This window comes from Rhynchophorus ferrugineus, unplaced genomic scaffold (assembly GCF_030347505.1).
Source record: "Rhynchophorus ferrugineus isolate W39M unplaced genomic scaffold, kcgeb_rfMv2 rfM6, whole genome shotgun sequence".
NCBI lineage: Eukaryota > Metazoa > Arthropoda > Insecta > Coleoptera > Curculionidae > Rhynchophorus > Rhynchophorus ferrugineus.
In genome coordinates this window covers 16,335,687-16,351,567 of record NW_027472585.1, presented here as the reverse complement: position 1 = coordinate 16,351,567, position 15,881 = coordinate 16,335,687, and the positions used below count along the sequence as shown (strand labels likewise).

The window sequence follows — 15,881 nt, the reverse complement described above, 5'->3', positions numbered from 1 at the left end:
CCGAACGTAACTTCCCTCGTGCACTTCGTTAAACCTACCTAAACTCTTTTAAATCCTTAAACTACAACACGAGATCTGATCACAAATGTTGCTATTCAAATTTCTTTTATACCCTGTGTCTGGCCATGTCTCCTTTTTTACTCTGTCGTTTTTACATTGTTACATGTTGTTTTATGTTATTTTTATTTTATATTCATATTCGAGATAGACAAACAATACATGTCTTTTATACTCTGCATAATTTTATATATATATATATATATATATGTTTTACTCCACTATTTTTTTGCTTTTTACTGTACTATTTTTATATTATCACATTTTGTTGTATTATTTTCATTTTATATTCGTATTGTGATCGCAACCACTGAAATAAATTTTTAACAGCATGGATATTACATAAATATGATGCAAGATGATGATCCCTTACCAATGTGACGTCATTGTAGTAATCTTAGATTATAAATTTTTTTAGTTATGATAAATAAGATTTAATTATACCATAATATACTTTCATCATATCCTTATCCGTTTTTTGCTGGTGAGAAAAACAAAATCCACTTATACAGTGAGAATGCTTAATTGTCAAACCTTTATAAATAAAACAAAAGAAAATTATTCCTACATTAAAATATCGTCAAAGCATTTTCTAAAGATTTTCTAACATATCTCTCTAATTGGAGGCGCACCTTGCGCTATATATAAAAAAGTAATATCACTTTCCTTTAAACCCCCAAGTGAATTTTTTTTTTGAGATTTGGAAATATGTATATGTATACAAATTCATGTATGAATCAAACATTCATGGTGTTAGTTCATTAAGTGCGGAACTCGCTTCATAAAGCTTCTTAATTTTTTTTTAATATGTTATGTTACTACTCTTAAAAAAATAGGAAACTCTCAAGTGGGAGGGGTTAGTCAAGATCCTCAATACTTGGCATTAACCTTTACCCTGCAATCTTAGTTTAAAACAAGAACCCACCCTGGATACGCGCATAATATACATACTACTCAATGTGTGCAATCGCTCACTTCAGAAAAGACGTGAATAGTATACTATAAATTAGTAGAAGATATATTTCTTGGATATATGAATTGTTTCTAGGCAACATCTTAAATCTCCTCAATTGGTAATATTGATAAACTATACATTTACTTGATGCAAATTTCTATGAACTATTAGGTTATCAACAATTAAACAAAAATATCATATAATTATTTTATTTTTTTTATCGTGGAAAAAATGTTATGGCAAGTGTTCTATTTAGTTTTAGTTATATTTCTGAGGTCTGTCCTTATTAATGTGACAAAAACACCAATCATCCTCACATTTTGTCCATTGTCACTAGTATAAGAGTATTTAACATTTTTCGGCTACAATAATAAAACAAATTACAGTCTTCGTCGCGGATTAAAAGTGTATTATGTAACGACGACTACTGTCCAATTAAGACGTTTGCAAAAAGAAGATAATTAAAAACTAGAAATGTACAGTCCTTCTAATATAATACATAATATATCCACTTGATAATTATAAATATTCAATTAAATAAACATTAAAAATTCAATACCTAAAACAACTTCTACGCGCATCATTCGGGCGGAGGACCGTTGAAATATTTGGAGGTATTCGGAAAGCGTTCAGGAGTGAAGTCTTCGTTATCTCGGAGGTTAGCCTGGACGGTTTGTCTGAGCAGCGTCCTATAGGCGGTCTGTATGTCTATCGATTGTCCGGCTGCCTCCGTTACTACATCCAGTGGCGCTGCCGAGGTTAGTCCAGTCGCGGTTACGGCTTCTCGGACACTATCTGTATCAGCAGAGACAGTTTATTCACTGTGTTGGACGGATTGTCCATTAATATGAATTACCTGAGATGACTTGCGGAAGACTTCCCTGGGGTTTCGATTTATTCACCAGCTTCCGTCTTTTGCTAGGCATTCCGGATAGGTAAGCGTCGCTGAACGGGGGTTGTGAGTTCTGCCGTCTCTGTTTTTGCATGTCTCTGGTGATGATTGGAACCCATTCCTAAAACGTCATATTTTCCAAATAAATTATGGGTAATTATTTGCTTTTTTGTTCTTTCAACGATTAATCACTATTTTGATATGAACTGTCATGTTTCATATCATGATGCTGGGATGGTTCATCATAATATTAAACTACTTAATCAAATATGATACTGGACAGGACATATATAAAATAAAAAGGGTATAAAACATAATAAAACATGTTCAAAACATGTGTTATAATAAATCTAAAAGACAAATAGTTAGTAAAACAAAATTAAAGAAATGAAACCTCTACATATTTTCACCAATTAATGTTTACATCCTGGATGGAACCTTAATTTTGGCAAACATAAATAAATTATTCTTGATTTCAAGACAGGAAGAATTAATTTAGCAGTTTAAGTTTGTAAACTGTTTGGCATATAAAGTATTATTGAAAACAATAAAAAAAACAAATCGAGGTAGTCATAAACTTGATAATAATGATATGAAAGTATAAGTAATTCCACAATTGATTAGTTTTTATTTAAATTACATATGCAAGGGGATTACAAGTTTGAAACGGAAAATTATTGTCTGATTAGAAAACGCTGTCAAGAGCATGATCACCTAGATTACCGGAGGACAAAAGGTCATAAATGTATAAGGAGGGAATGCGGATATATTTTGACGAAAGTAAAATCCGAAGAACAGAACATCCCAAAACTAATCTGCGTTGGCCTTATTCTTCTTCTATGCATTTGGTTAGAAATTAAGTAAGAACTACTGTGAAGTTATTGAATAAACATCCACATTCAACAAATCATGGATTTGGTAATAAGGGGATGTACGTGTGAGGGAGCACTGGATCTAAGCAACCCACTATGTTCTTATCGCAGGAAAGACGAGATACCTAAAATAATCACAAATATTGAGAGCAGTTCTGCGAATATAATTGACATGATCTGGTCAAGAAGTTTGAAATTGAAAATCCCATTTGAATAGAAAGTGCTGTTATAATAATACATAAATATTGCCAAAAAAGTAATGAGAATCGCAAGATAATTGACTTTCAATACGCCCCAACATATCTGAAAAATAAGGGTGATCATATGAAACGGAAATTGCAAAGGTCAATTTACAAAACCCTTTAAACATTAAGATGTGAAATTTTTATTTAGCGAAAAAGACTTAGAGATATCCAAAAATGTGTACTAATAATGATAAAGATATGTTTTAGATACTCTTACTAAATGTAAAAAAAACTATACGTTGTTTCTACCACTTCAACTTTCATTAAGATTACTACATTAATCTGTAAGACAAGTTTTCAAACTTTTAAAGAGCACAAAAAACAAAAAGTGCTTGTCAAAAGCATGTATTCACCCAGGCCATTAAAAGATACCCGAAAAGTCCTCTTATTTATCTTCCTTATACCTCCTTTTATTTCTGTTTTAAGAACTTACTACTTTATTTTTTATAATAAAAGCGCTGAAACCTAAAGATTTAGTAAGAGAGCTGCGCTGATGAATTGCAAATTTTTTTGGCTTATGCTCAGCTGTCACACAATGGAAGGCTAATCAACAACGATCTTAAGATAACAACAAACCTCCGGTGTCTGTCGATGCCATGGCTCCGAACCCCAGATGACGTTCGGTAACGGCTCAGTCTCTTCAACTTTAATTGACGTATCCACCATCTGTTCCTGATTCGTTGGGCTGGTGGCGTAGTCCACTTCCATAGCCTATATTCAACCGAAAAATTACTATCACAATAAAAAGGACGCGACGGAATGGAAATCGTTTACTATGTTCATAGTCATCGAATGGAAAGTTAAGGTTAATTTATTCTCGAACGTTGTGCATTTGTGACGTCAGCGCGTATATAAAAAGAGATATTCTAGGTTTTAAGTTAATCCGGCTTTTTTTTCGGAAGATGTATACACATTTTGTTTGGTAAAAACGAATGGGACAGCAAACGGAATGTGTACGGTTGCGTAAAGGCCACTGACCTCGAGATAAGAGAAGTGTAAGTGTATTGAAAAAAGCCCGAGTCGAAAAAACTAGAAGAGAAAACGTTCATTCAAACGATAGTACACCGGTTCGGATCGAGGTTAACCTTGACGATTTTTTCCCGGTAGGGTTAGTGGACCTTTGTCCCATTACGTTACTGGTTGTTTATCGACTTGTAAATAGGTAGTTTTACATGAATATTTAGGTTTTGTTTTTGTGGATAATGTCTATACTTTGCATTCCTCTTAAAGGTCATTTTAAATTCAATATCATATTATTAACTTAAATATATAGTACATAATTGAAATATATTCACAAAAAACGGTATATTAAATAAGTACGTTGTTCAATTTTTTTATAATACGAAATTTCCTTTTTATCAACTAAGAGTTTATCTTCTGGACTAGGCATTAATTGATGTGACTGGTGAATACACTGGTCAATGGGCTCACATATTTAGGATTTGTCCTACTAGATATATATACTGATAAAAAATATAAAAAATTCATACCGAAAAATTAGGTTAAGTAACTAGGTTACCATTAATACTTATTTAGGGGCACACAATTAAATTATAAACCTCTTTTAAAAAGGTTGTAACCTGAAAAGGCCGCCAGACTAATAAACCGCCCATTAATAAAAACAATGCATCAAATTATACTTTTAATAGTGTAATTGGAATGAAGACAGACACATTAACAATCACAAAAACATATTGTATTTATCTAATGAAATCAGTTTTATAAAGATGAATTTATTTTAATTCCAGGTTGATATTGATAGCTCATTTTTCTTAATGTCATTTTGTTCCGTGCAAAGTTCAATCTGCAACAATTTCAGGATTCCTTCATTGTATTATCTGCGTCTGTACAGATCCATACACAAATTATAATTTTACAATTTATGATTAATATATAAATTAAACAATTTTGATGTCATATTTAAATAAAAATAAATTTAAATTTAAAAGTCTAAATAGGGTCTTTTTCCTGAAAACTTTTATGTTTTGCGGAAATATTATATTTTTAAGGAATATTAAAAGCCAGTCATCATTCCAATTATTAAAAATTACCATTTTGTTAATTATTCATACATCTTTTTCTCACATATAAACCTTCACCATATCAAAATTGGCTAAATAAAATTAAACTCACCTCTACTTCATTACTTTCAACTGCTCTGGGTTCTACTGTTGGCTCACTGGAAGTACTTTCTGGGGTTTTTTTGACTACATATTGTTGTACCTCCATTGATCTTGTGTCCAAATTATTGATTAGGGCTCTTAGAGCTAACCTTCTCGTTGGAGCTACAAAATCCAAAGCGCCCGCTGGGACATTGGACTGTAAAAACAGCAATTACTGGTAGTTATTAATCTCCATACATATTGCAAATAATTTATGAATTAAGGGATGACATACCATCAATTCTTCACAGGCAGCTTCAACGCCTTGCTGACCATTGGCGCTGCAGTGAATAGCTAATGCCAGCAACTCCTTGGCAGCAGTCCATAGTGTAGTCACAAGATCTGTTCTACTAGAATTCCTCTGATCTATACGAAACAACATGGTAAAATCGTCAAATTCAGTTTGCGCTTCATTACCTTCAGATTGGGGATTAACAACTAATTGGATAAAAGCTGACATTCTCTGTCTGAAAAAATTATTTATGGTTCTGGTCATGTCGATACCATCGCGAGGCGGAACAGATTCCTGCAAAGCAATCGTAATTGATATACAATAAACCAGAAACAATCCGGAAAACGGAAGACTTACCAGAGCAGTGATAATAGGTCTACAATCGTTGATGACGCGATCGGTAGCTCGTTGGATGCCCGAATCAGTGATATCGTTTTGGCAAATATCGTTGAGAACGAAACGCTGTACTGAGTCGGCTTGCCTATTCAGCGGAGTCATATTTCCACGAGCCAACAGTAAAAAGTCACTAAAAGATATATTTATAAGTAGAGCCAATTCGCCTGAATCAAAAATAAGATCTCACTTGAAGCGGAGATTCCCAAGCAGCGACAAAATCAAGTCAATCACCACGCTTTCACCTTGAAGGTAGCTATTTGGATACAATGTTTGGATGTATTGATCTAATGTGGGCCCATTTCTCATTAACTGGGGTACAGCCTGAAAACAGATTTGTTATTCGTTTTGGAAAAGGTAATCAAGGTTATTAGAATTCAAACATAAAATATTGTGTGCTACATTTTCACGTTAAGTATTTACCTTATTCACTACCTTTATATGATTTTAACGTGTAAACAGCTATAGCAATAGTAATAATACGTTGTTAATTATACACTATCCATCAAATTTGAAGTTAGGTTTAATTTGTTTTTATTTAATGTTATCCCATTTTTTTTTTATATACAAGAGTATCTAAAAACTTTATTCTTACAATTACCACATTAAATGGAAAATTCAAACAAAATATGAATGTCTATAAAGCCTATAATAACAGCACAGAACAATCATATGTTAAAAAAAAAAGAAAAATATACAGATAATTTGAAGAACTGAGAAGAGAAAAGTAAAATCTACAAAATATATAGATGGTAGTTCATTAGAATGTTTAGATTTTGTTTCAGTAATTTATATTTAGGACTGCAATGAATTAAGAGCAGAGACTAAGAAGTGATAGGTATCAAATATTATAAAATACATATTACCTAAAATAATGAAGAACCCATGTTATTTATCGGCCCCTTCTTATTTAGGTGAAAATTAGGATATTATAATTTATCACTATTAAATGTAGGCAATAATTATAGGTAGTTTTAATATTTCGAAATTCAGCTGACTAAAAGTCATTGGTGTAAAAAAAACCCTCTCAATCTTAAGAAATCAATTCTAGCCGCATTTGGCTTGATGGAATATTTGTTCTATAACTAATGCCTCCATTTCATACTTTCTGTAGCACAAACCCGTTTTGTAGTTATTACGAAATATCAAATAAATAGTATAAATAATCAAAAAGAACAATAAAAGCTAAGGGTATAAAAATTATGTATAAGAAAGCATGAACGTTTAACTTTTGGGCAGGATTGTTTTGTATTTCTTTAAAATATAACCACATTTGCAATATCAAAACAAGTATTTTGTTATGTCCCAACACTTATTACTCACCTGATTCATAAAATTATTCAATAAAGCTTCAGTATCCTGTGGTAATTGTCTAGGTGGTCTTTGGCCATCCGGCGCTCCCCTCTGAGGGGGTGGTTGCTGTTGTCCCTGGGCCATTTGTTGGTTGAAAAGCTCGCTAAGATTGTCGGCAAACCTATGAGAAGGCAGGTTTAGGGCAAATATTGTTTTGTTGATTATGGATAAACTAACATCTGAATAGTATTTTGATTATCCGGCATCATTGGCGGCAACTGGGCGGGAATACTTCTACTTATATCCTCAAACTGAGCGAGAAAGCTACCCAGGTTTGGTGGTATATTATTGGTTCTTTGCGTCTGTTGATTCGTTTGCGTTGATGTCGATGATGTTTGAGCTTCACATATTGAACGTAAATTAAAGGAACCAGTCACAATTATGATGACATACCTGATGACGTATCTCTTGTCGGTGTAGATTCACTGCGATTTGGTTGGCTCATAGGAATTATCTAGGAAGAAAGTGATGAATTATTTTCATATTTAGATTAAAAGATTTGTTTAAACCAGAGATTCCTAACCTTTTGAGGTAATAGAACACTCACCAAATATCTTATTTAACTGAACCACGCATCAAATAATCAACATACAAATAACACATAAATCAATAAATACCATTCAGACTTTACAATTAAAATATATATATATATTAGAGATTAAAAAAAATAAAACACTTATTCTTTACTTTAACATTTAATGGGAAGAATGAAATTGTTTCACTGTTGTTTTAAGATAGGTATTATATCCAATAGAAAAAAAATATTTTATAATTATACATTTTGGAAAAAAGATGTAAAGTTAAGGTAGTAAATGTCTCAAGATACTCACTCCTAACACTAACCCAAAAACTGAATGAGAATGAACTCTTGATCTATCAATGCTTCATTATAGTTATTTAACATATGTAAAACATTCAATATTGTCTCTTTCTACATAAGTAATTCAGAAATTTAATTTAATTTTAAAGGCCCGAGATTTTTCCTTCATCATCTATATATAGTTGATTTTTCTTGCAAATTCAATGATTTTATTGTTTTTTATTTCAGAATCAAACAGTGTATGAGTGAGTTAATTTTCAAATTCAACCATTTACCATATGTTCTCCCAATATGCATTCAAGTATTTCTAACCCGTACGTGACCAAAACTGTATTTAAACAAAAGTAACGGGGTATTTTGTCCAAATATCCCCGGAAAACCCCAGTGATCTTGCTACGACATTCATTTTAGGAATCGCTGGTCCAAACGGTTAAATAAAAAGGTTAGAAAATTCACTTCCGCAATACATCTCCGTCAGTCATGATCATAAATTACATAATTACCCGTTGTCCACGAGAATGGCTTACATGATGAGAGTAGCATGGCAGAAAGGGATCGAAACCGCCTTGTACCGCCTGCTGGGTCATATGTACGTGAGGACGTGGCGTCGACCTGGTGTGGGTGGCGGTGGTCGGGTTGGTTTGGGTATTTCCACGAGCCTAAGACACAAGACGCGTTGTATTTTAAGTCAGCGACTGAAGTCAAATCGATTCCAACCTGTGACTGAGAATTCTGGGTACCATTAGTCTGTGATGCATCCGTTGTAGATGGTGCAGTTTGTGATTGGGCCTGTTGTTGCTGCTGTTGTGTCGCATGTCCTAATCCTCCCCCCAAGTGGCTACCAACCAGTTGCATTAATGATTGAATGAGGTTTCCACTCCGTAAAACTAACAAACAAAAATTAAGTCTAAGTTGAATGATTTTTACACATTTTACACAGTAAATAAAGCACACAAATTAAAAACAAAAAAGCCGATTAAGTAGAGACCAACCAAAATATCTAAAGAGAATAAAAACACGACCAAATATTTTATTATAATTAAAACCTGATGCTATGCAAGTAGCCATGGGGTCGTATGGAGTTTGAGCAACATTACTTTCTCAATACCTTAATATAACTTTTTTATCCTATTGCCGTAACGTAACATAAGAGAAATTAAACAAATTTGGGAAAAGGTAAGTTGATTAATAAAATTGTAAAAAAAATACAAAATATTACAGTTTAGCTATTTGGTGTTAAACGGTTTTACAGATTTAATATCAAAGTTTCATGTCATCTAGCATTTAGATTAAAACTTATAATGGGTTTAGTAAGGCAACTTTTGTTGGAAGACAGTGAAAATGATGATCAAGTTGAATTAAATGGGATTCGAATCGTTTTGCCGGCCACCTCATATTCTAGATATGGAACCCGGTGATTATCGATTGTTTTCAGACCTCCAGAGGAAGGGGTTTGGTTCAATTGCCGAAGGTGACGCTTATTTTTAATACAAAGCCAACCTGTTCTAAGAAAAAGGAAATTATTTTGCTGAATAAAGCTGAATTGCGCCTAAAATTATATTAATTAAGCCCCAGCGTTATTGATGTTAAGAGATAGAGAGCTATTGCACTCAATAAGGATCCAAAATGTGATGTCCTTACTACATCGTTTGGTGGCGACATTTAAGAATATCTCCTACCGATGTATTAAGATTTGCCCTGAGATGATTTATTCAAAGATGATTGGCCATATCCAAAAAGCTACTATAAGTTTTAACACGACAGTTCGGCGTAATCTCCAAATTCTAGGCTAAAAATGGTTGAAATTTGAGTTTCAGTGTCGGAATATTTAATAAAGACACCACGACACACAGAATGGATAATTTTGAAAATAATGAATATATTGATTCTTGGCTCCAAATGCTCGAAAATATTCACGAAAATCATTGATGAATCCTAAGTAATGAGACAGGAAGGAGTTTTCCTGGGATATAAGCAATCTTGTTATATGTTGTATGTTATATATGGAATCGTAGCTTGATCAATAGAAATTACATTTTTAATGAGCCGGTAGTTTATAAATTTAGTGATTTTGAATTATTGTGGTGACTTTACAATTTCATCGTTATCGATTTATTATTAATTTTATCGATCTCCTAAATATAACAAAAATGTAATAATTCTTTTGTTTGGTTTCGAATCGAAAACATTACAAACCACAATTAATGAACAAAAACAGATCATTTTTGACATACAACTTTTGCAATCGATAATAATTTGATTAGTGAACATCAAATTAACTCAATTATTCGTCGAATTGTTAGATAAAATGAAAAATGAACTGGTTATTTGTGAAAGCTCAAATCTTAAATCACGATGGGTGGAATTTTGTTGGATTAAACTTGAAACTGAAGAATCCAGTATGAAAAATTATGTTTACTTTCAATATTTTACAGTGCAAAATAAAAAAAATCAGCTTATGTAAAATAGCTGTTGCACATATTTTATAGCAATATTAATTAAAAAAAAACGTTAACATGCCATGAATGAAATTGCATCATACATACACAATCAAAACAATGAACATTTTATGCTATAAAAAACTATTAGAATATGGTATAATGAAGTATAGAAATCATTTTAGAGAAAACCTACGTATACCTAGATTGTTGAAGTTAAACAAATGATGATCAAGTGCAAAGTTCCATGACTATTAAACGTGCAAACGTAAAACACTTACACTCGTTGGCAGCCTGATTAGAGCCTGCCAGAGATTCCAAAGAATCAATAGTTATACCTTCAGGTGTAACTTCCATGAAGAACTCCAGATTCCCGTTGTTGGCAGCGAAGGGATTGCCGGGATTAGGAGGAACGGGTCCAGTACGAGGTTGTCCGTTTTCTGCCGATGGAGGTGCCGAAGCGGTCGTCTGGCCTTCGGTCCTGGGTGGCGGAGTGGGTCGTGGGGGGTTATTGAGATTTCCGGCTCTTGCATGAAGCGTCCGGAATTCCAGCGGGGTGGTGATCACACGCATTGAACCAGTCGGCATGAATGGTAGACCTGAAATGTTTATGCACAATGGCAAATGTTTGATTCAGGTTAAGATTTTAACGGAAAGGAGATAGATCTTGTTCTTTTTATTGTATAAAAATTGGCTACGTGCGAGATAATCAATGGAATAAAAAATGTACCCAAAGAACCCTTAGTAGAAATCGAAAAGGTTTGTGAAACTGAAAGCTATAAACAAGGATGGTTACCGATTACAATATTCTTCGAACTTCCTTCTGCTTATAAAGTTCCGAAAATATATCTATCAATATATTTTTTAGTTTCCATTTAAATTTTTTTCTCCAAAATCTTCGTGCCACATCAGACGAACATATTGAGAACTAATACTAAATGTATATAGAAAAACGCTACAATAGAAGACGTCGATTTTTGTTGGACCATTGAGATTTAAACTCCAACTGATAACATGAAAGCAAAATTATTGACTTCCAAGATTGGAACCGCGTTCGATGATTAAAACTAGCCGACATTTGTAACATAGCTGGTAAATTTCTTTGTTAAATTTTCATTTAATAACATGAAATATATTATCATGTTGCTATCAAAAAAAAAATTGTATAAACACCCATTTAAAAATTTAAGATTATGTCAAGAGTAAGTAAAAAATGTGTTTTACAAGGTAGTCGAAATAAAAAGCTTTTAGCGAATTTTTGTTTCTTTTTAAAGGTATATTTCTAAATATCTGTAACTGCTTGATTTATGGTGTTTACATTGTCAATAAAAACTCAAAATCATTTGTATTTCTACTGCACTTAATTCTAGCGTTAGTTATGGATAGAAATTTTAATAAATTTACGCCGGGGATATATATTATCGAAACGGCCGTAACTAATAATGGCTGTTGTGAGTTATGTGAGTTAATGATGGTGATTCCTTAGTTGAACAAATTTGCAATACTTTATATTACTTAGCCGTCGATTACTTTTTTATATACCAAAATCAGTTACTCACCTACAAATCCAGGTTGCAGTGTAATCCCTGAAGCGCCAGTCGTTTGACCTCCACTGCCAACAGTACTGGAAGCGTTAGTATTGCTACCACCGGTAGAGCTACTAGTTGTAGTGCTAGTAGCGGTTGAAGAACTCGCTGCCTGTTGACTACTGGCTGTGCTCGAACTCGAAGTGGTGGTAGAGGTGGTTCCAGGCCTATCGGCAGACACGTTAATTTGAGCCTGAAAATGCGTCGGTGCGTTAAAATAACTCAGGACGTGAATATGTAAAATTCAGTATACCTCTACTTGAATGGGAATACCGGCTTGTACCACTGCGGAATGTTGAATAAGAATCGGGCGACAATAGAGCAATCTAGGTGGGGCTAGGTCAACATTTATCATGATATCGCTTAGACTATGGTATGCGTGTCCCAAGAAATGTAGGATTTGGGACACCCTATTGATCAGTCCACGCGTTTGTTCCAAGTCTTCAGCGGATACTTGAGGGTCATCTTGCATGAAAGCCTGATACCTTGCTAAAAATGGCGCGAACCGTGCTTGCAGTTGATTGAGGGTTGTGAGCAACTCTGCCATTTCCGGTCCTCGCGTTCTTCTGTAAATCATACACTGGAGTAAAATAAATCATGTACGTTACCGCATTTCGGTAATACCTCGAGCTATTTGTATTAGCTCCAGTCTCTTGATTCTCGCCGCCAACATTCTCGGAAGATCCTGATCTGGGCGTTGAATTCTCCGGTGTCGACCTAGTGTCCGACGGCTGACCGTTATTTTGAGTATCGGTGCTCTGACTGCTTGAACCGGCAACCGATGTTGTTGATTCCGCGTTTCTAAAAGTAACTCCGTGTAATATGTTTAAGAAACCTATTTTGCGTCAGTTAATTATTAAGTATAGTAGAGTAGACTATAGTTAACCTAGAGTAGTTATATGTAGTAAAGATATAGGGTGGTATAAAAACTGGATGGTGTAATCAACAAAATTGTATTTTTTTCATTAAAGTTTTTCAGTTAAAAATCATCAACTTCAAAATCATCTAGAGATAGAAACTATCTGGTGCAAGTTATTGTTGATTTGATATTTAAGAGCAATAATTTATTGAAATTACAACATCTAAGGTAAGTAATTATTTTCTATGAAAGACAATAGAAGGATGTCCGTGGCACATGCCCGTCATACATCTCCGTGACGAAGTACTACATGATATTACAACACATTTCCAGTAATTCCACGCCCAGTAAGTAAATATTATTAGAGGTGTATAAAGTTCCCGATCTAGAACTCATTCTAAATAATATATTATTGCTGTTGCGGAAAATACTAATAAAATAGCACTGTTGAAGTTCTTAAGTCTTCAATCTGTTTTTGCAAATATTTATTTATACCATTGAAGTTTTTAAATCTAATCAAGGCCTTTAACCAATTGCTTCCAGCATACCTGTAGCTTAGTAGGCTTTAGAATGCGTCTATTAGCGTCTCCGGTCGCCAAACACTTTTTATTTGTTTATAGAGTAGGAAGTTGGTACAGCAAACAGCAAAAATAACAATATACTTTAACAGACTTAGAGCCACGCTCCTCTAATAGAACAACGCGTGAGTCAATATTGAAATAAAACTGGTGTAAAGTAATATTAGGAAGAGAAAGAACAAGGAATTCCTCGTAGACTAGTAATAAATTAATGGTAAGTGAATTATTTGAATACTTCATCGCTTGAATTATATTATTTTAAACGCGTTTTTCTTAGTGATCTTCAATATAACTAAAAAAATCTTAAAATCTGAAAATTAACATTCAAAAGTAAAAAGTTATAAAAAGATAATAATAAAAGAAAAATATTTCAGCTCAATGGTCAAAATCAACAATAAATATCAAAAAGTAAGCTTTAGTAAAATCATTAAGATATTAATACACCATTTTAAAGAATGAGTTCTATTTTTTGATACCACACACCACCCCTGTTCCCTAAATTGTATTGGGTAAACAATGAACATCCCCCTAATTTAATAATTAATTAAAATATTTAATTGATTATCAGATCTTACCTTGTAGAGCCAAATAGGGAATTTTCTACTGCATTCACGATAGCCTCATCAACAACTGACCTGTCACCACTGGAGGGAACAATAACCCTTAAAATCAGTATTAAAAAAGTATACGTACATATAAATATTGTGTTTCACTCTAGAAATGTACCTTGCTTCTATAACTGGAGTCATTTCTTCTTGTGGCTGTTCTTCAGAGGATGGCTGGTCTGAGCTGGATGGATTTTCCAAAAGTCGAATAACTGCTTCTGCCTGTCGCAGCATTCTAAAATTATACATGCCTACTAATGATTACAAGGTAATATGTTAAATGTTCTTACCGTCTTGCTACATTTAATCTGCTGACACTTAAAGTATGTGTAGCTCTTGGCGGTATCATCTGTTGTGGATCCATAAATCCTTGTGGAAAAGGCATAGGCATATATACAGCATTTCCAACCCTCTCAAAGCCTCTAAAGCCACCCCTGGCACGATTAAGATCAGGAGGAGGTGTAATGGAACGAGCACTCCTGCTGCCTGATGTTGGTGGTGCTCTTTGTACAAGATGAACAACCTTACCATCAACATCTATAACAAACAAATATTAAAAAAACTATAAAGGAAATATATAGTTGTTAAAAACTATAAGTCAAATCAATTTCTGTAAACATACCATAATCTTTTAATTTACTACTATCCTGTAAGACTCGTCCGCAATATATAATGCGTTGTCTGTCTGCTGCTACATTGACCGCAACTTCTATATGCCGTTTAAATTGTTCAACTGTAATCTAAAAAGCAATCATGTTAGAATCGAAGCCTATACTTTTGTGATAGGATTCATACATCGTCTTCAACAGAAAATTGGTGGTTCTGAGAGTCCAGAGTTTTAACAGTAACACTGATCATCTTTGCTAAAATAACAATTGGCAAATAAAATGGAAATATTCATTTTAAAAGGTAATGGAATATTTAAAATGTATCATGACTAATTACCTGGAATTTTCAATTAAACTTGTCAATGTTGAGTGATATTTACAACGGACCTCAAGCACCTGCTTGGTGATTAATTTACAAGTCGTTTATAACATACACAAAAAGCTTTACCACAGTTTATATTTTCTACAAATATTAAAGCAATGAACAGTTATATTAAAAAACTTTTGATCCAGGCGTAATTCACGCCTCGCGAATAAAATGGCTGCTTATCTATCTGTCAGTGATTGGTTACTTATTAGAAATGATATTAGACATACATTCCTTCCAGAAATTTCTTTGCGCGCAGTTTACCGACATGATACTCGATTATAATTAGATCAGAAAGTAGAACTATTGTATTACATTACCTGCAATAATACTATAAAATTTCGAATTTTGCGTGTTCAATATGCAAATAAACATACAATGTGTATTATGGGTCGCCTAAAATCCAACAATATTTTATAAAGTTTAAATCAGTTAAAAACTTATTCTGAAACAAAAAATAAGTATTTTTATAAGGATTTTATTCATTGATATGGGGTAAACATCTGATTTAAAATGCCTACCGTTCATAGTCCTAAAAATAATAATAAGAATGCTATTGAAATATTAAACTTTTGACCTTCAATAAAACCTAATAAATCCGATTTAATATAAATTACGTCAGAGTTATAGAGTAGGTGTTTATTAGATCATATAATTTTATGTTAATTTACAGGTAAAAAAGGCTGGGCGATTTATAACGAAATAAATAGGTTGTATATAAGAACCGTTGGCAGTTTCTTTTAATTCATAGAGGTCGCCGAGTGACTGTTTTTAATCATTGGATTTATATGATTTGATTATTTTTAATTTGTGGAATAAACGCTTTGGAATGAACACATTAAATAAATTCAAGAGTATA

The 15,881-nt window shown here is 33.2% G+C and overlaps 1 protein-coding gene across 10 annotated transcripts; it reads right to left on the bottom strand.

Annotated features, from left to right (window-relative positions):
* Positions 1-1,205: 1,205 nt before the first annotated feature.
* LOC143198170 (large proline-rich protein bag6-A) lies at positions 1,206-15,357 on the bottom strand. Of its 10 annotated transcripts, XM_076407228.1 has the most exons (24): positions 14,993-15,228; positions 14,843-14,910; positions 14,670-14,787; positions 14,338-14,584; positions 14,169-14,282; positions 14,018-14,104; positions 12,630-12,806; positions 12,259-12,571; positions 11,979-12,198; positions 10,701-11,018; positions 8,699-8,868; positions 8,485-8,640; positions 7,555-7,615; positions 7,339-7,501; positions 7,132-7,282; positions 5,999-6,132; positions 5,773-5,941; positions 5,601-5,709; positions 5,419-5,549; positions 5,155-5,340; positions 3,598-3,732; positions 1,869-2,025; positions 1,572-1,807; positions 1,206-1,374 (listed from the first exon to the last, which is right to left on the bottom strand). In XM_076407228.1, exons 2-23 carry the CDS (start codon positions 14,903-14,905, stop codon positions 1,593-1,595), a joined length of 3,594 nt encoding a protein of 1,197 aa, XP_076263343.1. In that variant the 5' UTR covers positions 14,906-14,910; positions 14,993-15,228; the 3' UTR covers positions 1,206-1,374; positions 1,572-1,592. The 10 variants fall into 10 exon arrangements, with proteins under 10 accessions (XP_076263343.1, XP_076263349.1, XP_076263342.1 ...); XM_076407234.1 differs by having other exon boundaries at positions 1,206-1,807; positions 8,509-8,640; positions 10,758-11,018; positions 14,993-15,357; XM_076407227.1 differs by having other exon boundaries at positions 1,206-1,807.
* Positions 15,358-15,881: the final 524 nt, after the last annotated feature.